This window comes from Pinus tabuliformis, chromosome 7 (assembly GCF_031772625.1).
Source record: "Pinus tabuliformis cultivar Carrire ecotype Pingquan chromosome 7, CPIR1, whole genome shotgun sequence".
In the NCBI taxonomy this organism is placed as follows: Eukaryota; Viridiplantae; Streptophyta; class Pinopsida; order Pinales; family Pinaceae; genus Pinus; species Pinus tabuliformis.
This window is the reverse complement of record NC_142293.1, coordinates 6,946,702-6,954,956: the sequence shown is the minus strand read 5'-3', so window position 1 is coordinate 6,954,956 and position 8,255 is coordinate 6,946,702. Positions and strand designations below refer to the sequence as shown.

At 36.9% G+C, this 8,255-nt stretch overlaps 1 protein-coding gene across 1 annotated transcript; it reads right to left on the bottom strand.

The window, feature by feature from the left end:
* Window positions 1-804: 804 nt before the first annotated feature.
* LOC149244868 (protein MOTHER of FT and TFL1 homolog 2-like) lies at window positions 805-1,710 on the bottom strand. The gene is made up of 4 exons (XM_089436281.1): window positions 1,471-1,710; window positions 1,322-1,365; window positions 1,172-1,209; window positions 805-1,073 (listed from the first exon to the last, which is right to left on the bottom strand). Exons 1-4 carry the CDS (start codon window positions 1,708-1,710, stop codon window positions 805-807), a joined length of 591 nt encoding a protein of 196 aa, XP_089292407.1.
* Window positions 1,711-8,255: the final 6,545 nt, after the last annotated feature.

Below are 8,255 nucleotides of genomic sequence, written 5' to 3'. Positions count from 1 at the left end.
CTAAAACAAAATCAGCTTTGACCCACACTTTTCAAAACATAGAAAAAGCACTACTCCACATAAACCACTATAATAATAATTTAGATAACATTCACAAGAATTCAAAAACATAAACATTGCTTCTCTGGATAACATATGAGCAACCTAGTTAGGGTCTCTGAGCAACTTAGTTAGGGTCTCTGTAAAAATGTCTTTATTCTCCTAAAGCACACCATGGTTAATAATAATAATAATAGTTTGCCATCCTTCTAGACTTGTTCTATTTCTTTTTAGGAGTTGATGCTTAATCCTTAAAACATACTTTTCAAAATATAGAAAAAACACTTCTCAACAAAAACCACCATAATAACAATAATTTAGATAAAATTCACAAAAATTCAAAAACATAAGCATTGCTTCTTTAGATAACATATGAGCAACCTAGTTAAAGTCTAAATATGTCTGTATATGTCTCTATTCAAATAAAACACAAAAACATTAATAATAATAATAATAATAATAATAATAATAATAATAATAACAATAATAATAACAACAATAACAACAACAACTTATTTAACCTATGAGCAACCTTCTTAATAATAATAATAATAATAATAATAACAACAACAATAACAACAACAACTTATTTAACCTATGAGCAACCTTCTTAATAACAACAACAACAACAACAACAACAACAACAACAACAACAACAACAACAACAACAACAACAACAACAACTTATTTAACCTATGAGCAACCTTGTTAGAGTCTCTAGATATGTATTTATTCTCCTAAAACACAATAATAATCGTCTGCCATCTAATTTGTTGACTTGTTCCGTTTCGGTTTCGGAGCTGATGCCCGATTTGCTTCCGAAGTTTCGATGTTGAAAAACGTTACGGCAACTGGCAGTCCAAGTTTATGGTGAGCCGCAAAACCTTTGGTACTGAACCCCTCGCGCTTCTTCTCTGATTTCAACGCAAGGATGGATGGCAGGGACTCGATCGAGGTGTTGAATATGGTAACAACTATCTTGCGTGCATCACCCCTTGGAGGTTCATAATAAATGATATCGTCCTCTAAAATTTCTGATATTACAGGACAGCCAAACCGAACGTAGGTTAACATTAGGCAGCGATTCGATCTGTCAAAAAAACAAAAACAAGAAAAACAAAACATAGAATACCTTCTTCACCATCCCTGACGAAGAAATACGCAGTTAACCTGCACAGCAACATAACGATTATTTAATGTATACTGAATGCGAAATAATCAACATACCTTCTGAAATGATTTTTATTGTATTCTGGATGCGAAATAATCAACTAGTATTTACCATTGTAGGTACTCTCCTCCAGGAGCATCAGGATCTGTCATTACCTGATAATGTGGATTTGTTAACAGGGTTATGATTGAATTCAATTGGACAAAATACAAATAATTGTTGACAAATAACTATTCAAACAGAATCATAGTTTAGCTTACCAGAACCGCTAAGTTACGATCTGTGAAGTTTTCATAAGTTTCGTGTTGAAGCCGAGTAGGCATGTGCACAATTTCCACATGCGTTGCTCCCTCACCGAATCTGATTTGCTTATTCTTGTAGCACAAAGTCAACTCGAGAAGCGGATCGAAATCGTCAACGACGCCTCCAATTATACCAGACTCCACCAGCTGTCGCTTCATGTTCTCCATTGTTTGTCCACCTCGCTTCATGTTCTCCATTGTTTGTCCAACTGGAAGATCACCATTAATAATGAAGAAAGAGTAAAGTTTTAATGTTATTGGTTGGTTGCATATAGATAAACTGTTAAATTATGGTATGTTTTATGGTTAGACTAATTTATTTCAATTCTTCTTATTAATTCAATGTCAATTTTCAGTATAGAAATCACATTAACACATAAGTGAAATGCTGTTAGAACATAAATAAAATCCACATAAGACAAGTCAGGACAAAAGACACAAAATATGGCAGCTACACAGGGAAAAACTCCAATAAAGGGAAACCTTTTGATCAATTCTTATATATTCTTCAATAATTCAGTAGAGAGATAGTATACAATATCACAAATCTGTGATTTATAACAGCACCAACATAAAACAAATCAGCAAGGTCAAAACTGGTCAAACAACTCACCAATGACCTAGGATAACAAGGCCTCCAACAGAGTATGTGTAGCCCAAAACAGTGAAAGAAAGATGATCAAATCAGCAATGAATGCTACAGCCAACTACAGCCAGCCCTAACCAATGAACCCATCTCCAAAAGTCAACGCAACGCTTTGTCTAGCCTAGGAGAGGCTGCCCATGCAAAGTTGTAGTCAAGGAGGGTAATACACTTGTCAAAGCAGGCCTAAATCACCCCAAACTATGGTTGTACCCTCCTCCCTCCTGGCTGCCCTAATCTGCCTAGAGATCTAGGTCCTTCTTCAAAGCTGCGCAAGAGATCTGAGTCCTCCTTCCTTTTGTAAATCCAAGAGACAAGGAATAGATGAGAGGATGAGAGTGAGTGAATGTCTCTTTATTTTATATGCAACTTTGAGGTTAGCTAGGGGTGTGCAACACAACTTAACTTGCTGGCCGACCTTACAATTTGTGAAGAAATACAAATAAATTCATATCTCCATGAATGAGTGTCCTAATATGATGATCATCCTTACATCAATCCTACACGGCTAGACTAGAGGAATCAAAGAAGAATATCATCTTCCATAAATAAGTTGACCCATATGGAGTTTGGCCCTAAGGAGAACCCATTCAGATCAGGAAGAGAAACCATTCAGAACAAGAAGTACTTTTTAAATGTTTTTGGTTTGTTGTACATAGTGTTCTCGTTTAAATAACTAATAAATTTAACCAGCAAATAATATAATAATGAAAGTTAAAGTAATTTAATAAAGAATATGAGTTTATTTATAATAATAAATCTAATGAGAAAAATTACACATATATTCTAAAAAACAATTTATAAAATTTATAAAATAAATAATATAATAGTAAAAGTAATTGTTAAATAATTTAGTTAATAATATGGGTATGTAAGACTCTATAGGTGTTATATTTTGGAGGGTTTTCAAGTATATAAGATATTGTGTAATTTATTTAGAAACTATAATTCAAGAAAATGATATATTAAAATACCCTAAGAATAATGTGGTCTATATAAGATTTTAAAAAGACTCTTTAATATTTTATCTCTATATTTAAAATAAAGGGAAAAAAAGATTCCCAACAATGGATGTGAGAAAATGGTTATCATCTTCAACCTTCTTAGAATGGCTCTAAGACAAAGTATTTTGGGAATCAAAGGTGCCCCTCAACCAAAGCTAATAACTCAAAAAATTATTGCTTCCTCTAACCACGCCTTGTTACATCCAAGTACTTAAACCAAAGACAAGGGTTTAAGGCTAAATTGTTATGGGAGAGGAAAAAGATCAAACCTGACTTATGCCTTACTCGTAATTATCTCTATATCCATGTGGTGGAAAGCTCTTAGAGCTCAACTTCATGGCTATTGCTCTAGGTTATATAGTTAGCACTATCCACTATTCCCTGGCTGTGATTGGGCCACAATTAGGATTTTTACCATTATGGGTGCCTCTCAATCCTCTCGGGATCTACTAGGAAGTCCTTCACATACATGGTTCACCCAATGAACTCCCCCGTAGATATAAAATTTCACCTCATGGAGTCTAAAACCAATATGGCCCACCCAAGTGTATCCATCGTGCATGACACACTCTTGGAGAGTGTTAAAACTCTCTTAGAGAGGGAACACATAAGAAAGGGTATGCATGCTTCTCTCATTACAACAGGTACATAAAACATTATAAAACATTTCAATAACCACAACATACCATTACAAAGCAATCTATGACATGTAGATTTACTATAGTTACAATGTGTGTCTCATAATACATCATGCTAGTGAATCTATTCCACAAACTCACACAAACTTAAACTTAGTTGTCCATCATCATTTAATTTCTAGTGTCACTCTTGCACAAAAAAAAAATATTTTCTGCATTTCAACCTCATTATCCACCATAGATTGTCTTTGCATCCTCTTTTTTTTCTTCTTCAATTGTTGTCCTAGATTCACTTGATTCACTTGCCATGTTTGTAGTGACTAATTCTAACAAAACCACTCCATTGATTTAGCCAAACTCAATGTAAATACTTCTAATTCCAAAACATTTATAAATACCCTTTTTATAATTCCAAAACATTTATTAATACCCCTTTTTAATTTTCTTTAACATTTGTAAATATGACATCATAAAGATTTCAATAAATTTCATTTCTACATTAAGTTGATCAAGCTCAAAGTATTTACCATCCCAAACTCCAATTTTGTGAGGTTGACATAATATTTCATTATTTATTGCATTGCAGTTGATGTAGCCAGCTTCTAGTTTTGGAGGATGGTTAAACCGAGAGCTCATGCCAAAGCCACATAGCCTCTTCAACTCTAGCAATCTCTGTTCTCGGCCTCCCATGCTATGCTGCTGCTAGCCGTCAAGATCGATCACCAAAATCGAATCTGCAAATCTAGAAATTGAGGTCCACTAAACAGACTTGGAGCTGTGGATCTGAGGATAATAAACTCACTACTTAGGCAGTCTCAAGTAAGAGAGGGTCCATACTTCCACTTCATATATCCACGGTCACCGCACCACAGGTTTTTTAAAACATTGAACCCAACTCCGAATCGGTGTTGTTGGAACCTGACCCTCCATGCTTAGAACGCTTTGCGTGCAGGAGCTTTCCTCTTGTGGAATGTACGCAGCAACCTCGACCTCCACACTGGCACGTCTGCCTCCTTTCTCCAACAGATCTGTAAATGTGTTAGAAAACCTGCATAGATGAATCTAGCTAGTAAAGGTTGAACACACGGCTTTGGAGAGCAAAAACACTAAAATAAAATCGAAAGAAGAAAATGATACATTCGAAAATATGTTACAATGCTCATGATATAGCATCACTGGGTGAAGATCCCAAGGTAATGCACTATAGTGGTGATCAATGAGAAGACTCAACACCTACAACAAGTTCCGGAGATAACTAGTGAGTTGTGGAGTTAAAGAAGGAGCAAATCAAGGAGTAAAGCATGCAAAAGGAATCTTGCATGCAATCCCATGCTCTAACTAAGAGTCTGCATGTAGGTGTGTAGTAGTTCCAACATGCAAAAGGAATCTTGCATGCAGTCCCATGCTCTAACTAAGAGTCTGCATGTAGGTGTGTAGTAGTTCCAACACCCCCCCTGAACACCACTATGGGGAAAAATAGAAAATGGGCCCTCACAACTAAGGCCAAAGGTCACCCAAAATATAGTGCAACTTGTACTAAAATTGAGGAAAGAGGGAAAACCTCGTGGGAAACCCCCCCCTCAAAATACAATGTAATCAAAAGAAAAGAGGAAGAAAAATACAGTTGCTAAGCAATCGTGTCCTTCACTCCAAGACAATCGCGCAAAGAACGAAACTTCTGTTGAGTGAATGTCTTGGTGAAGATGTCTGCAGTCTGTTCTGCTGAAGGACAGAACTACAAATCAATGACCCGATCATGTACTAAGTCTATGATGTAGTGCATATGGATCTCTATGTGCTTCGTCCGCTACCGCTGTACTGGATCCCTGCAAAATTTGAGAGTGCTCTCGTTGTCACACCAGATGACAATGGGCTGGTGGAACTAGACGCCCAACTCAATGAGGAAGTGTTGTAGCCACAGAGCCTGAATGGTGATGTTGACTACTCCTCGGTACTGTTATAGACATTTTTGGGCCCTACAACCCCAAGAATGAAATGTCCATAAATCAAGGGCTCCTAAGTCCCTCAAAGTGTTGTTCTAACCCCTAAAGGAACAAGGTCAACATATTACAGCTTCTCCCAAAAGTTCTCCATGAAAAACTGCTCAGAATTGGTCAAAACAGGATCATTTCAGCTGCTCCACTCACCAAGTGCATTGCATCTCACCTAAATACATTGTGTGGGTGCGATGCATTTCAAAAATCCCTTCTATGGGGTGCAATGGGCGAGAAATGACAAATGGCAGTGTCATTCCGCGAGGTGGAGAGGTAATGGAAGCTTCCAGAATCTTCTCCTGTGACACTTGCCTCACTGAATTCGACCAAGGATGAGTAAGAGATCATCAATATCCAAGTGAAAGCAAGAACTATCAGAGGGAAGACACTAATCAAATCATGAGCTCACTCGTCTCCATTTTAGATATCTATATATGGATCACTCATCCCAAAGATCGAGAGGCTGGAATTTTGCATATTGTAAGGAATTGATGTTGGTTTCTTGAGACAAACATCAGATTGTTGGGTGATCTAAGCTTTGTTTGAGGTGAAGAGGGGCTTTTTAGCTGGGAGGTTGATGCTGGGTCAGAACAACTGGTTGTAACTCCTCTTGGCTCTTTCTTGTTTATCAATAAAAGCTATTCACGTTTTTGCCATGCTCTTGTGTCATTGATGCTTGCTACATTTGTATGGTCAATTTACATTTGATCCTAGATTGTTTATGATTATAGATCCATGTCTTTGTATAGTTCTATGCTACTGTGATCTTACAGGTACTTTGTGAAGCTCCGCGTGCAAGGGAGAAGGTAGCTAAAGACTATCAAAGAAGAGAGGAATCAAATCAGGAGATTAGCATAAGAGAGAGGTTGGTCTTTCTGTTCCTCTCTATCTATAATTCATAAAGTAAAAACGAAAGTAGCTTTTCTCTGTTTGTTTCTAAGGCAGTTGTCACACCTTAGTGGGATAGAGCAGTTCTATATAGACACTTTCCCTGTAACAAAATGGTGACTCCACTCGGGATGAATTAGTTTGTTTGTTTATCATTCTTTGTTGTATGTTTCATAAACTTATAGGTAGCATTCGAACTACATTTGCCATAACAAATGCAAAGTAGATAAATGCTACTTCAATCCATCTACTTGATTTGTTTATGATTCAAACAACTGATTCACAAACTAATTGATTGCCCTTGTGATAGCTCTTAGATCCTCCTTAGATCTACCCTTGATTGTGGCATTACTCATCGCTTTTTGCTCGGCCAAAACCCAAGAACTGAACTGAAAACTGTGACCCGGAACCCAAATAGAATCTCGTTTCTGGCCCAGCGCAGGTACTGTTCAGAGAATCTGAACTTTAGCACACTTCCCGAGTGGACAAGGTGCGCTACATTTCAAATTCTCTGTGCTACAGGTGCGCTGATCAGACTAGGCTCTGTGCAGTTTTGGTTTCTGTAATTCATTCTTTCCAGTTCTATTCCTGAATTTTGCTGCCTGTGATCAATATATGTCTGTTTGAAACTCTTTTTCCTTGCTGTTATTCCGCCTCCTTTGTACAAAAGAACTATAAATGTTTTTGTGTGTTTGTTGAGTCATTTTCAGTTCTCCTTTGCAAAAGTAGCATAATCGTACTATCGTCCTTTCATTTGAAACTGTCGCAAGTGTCAATTTCAATCATAGGAAAGAGTTTGATTGCTGTTGATGGTCGATTATCCTGTTACTATTGTTTTTGGTTTGAATTTGCAATTTTATAGTGTCAAGAACAAGTATTCATTTCAAAATCGTAAGGTGTTGTGATCGTCTCCATTTTTTATTTCGAAAAGAAACTGGTTGATATTTGTCGCTTGAAAAGAAATTCAGATTTGTGCATCAACTTTCTTTTTAGCATTCATATACTAAGAAAGTCGAAAACAAATACATGCATGTGCATTTGCATATAGACAGTCTGATTGGATTTATTTAGGAAAAGTGAATTTAGAGTGTGCTCTTTGCTCTTTGAAAAGATTCTGTCTTTCTTTCCTTAGTAGCTAGGATTTTCATTGCACAAAGAAGATAAAAAGTTTGTTTATCATCTTAGATTGCATTTTAGGAATTACATCTACATCTCGCGGTGAACCTGAAAGGCAAACTTCATAAACAAGATCAACTTAAAATAAATTCAATGAATCTAACAACGCTTTGGAACTTAACGCACAACATTTAGAAGTCTAGGCTAGAGACATATTCCGGCGTCGTTAAGCCTGGTAACTGTTGTTCTCATTGATGGTTGGGTGATTCCTCCACTTTGAAGCGATAAGTGCCAGTATGGACTTGTGCTCCCACGTACCGTCGAGTATATTTTGGGAGACCCCAATAGGATTAATCCTTTATCCATAGGAAGCCGTGTCTGCCACCCTATCGATCGCAATGCACTGAACACAGCATTCGGGAAGATTGACTGTCGTATCGTAAAAAGTATTCTACAGTTT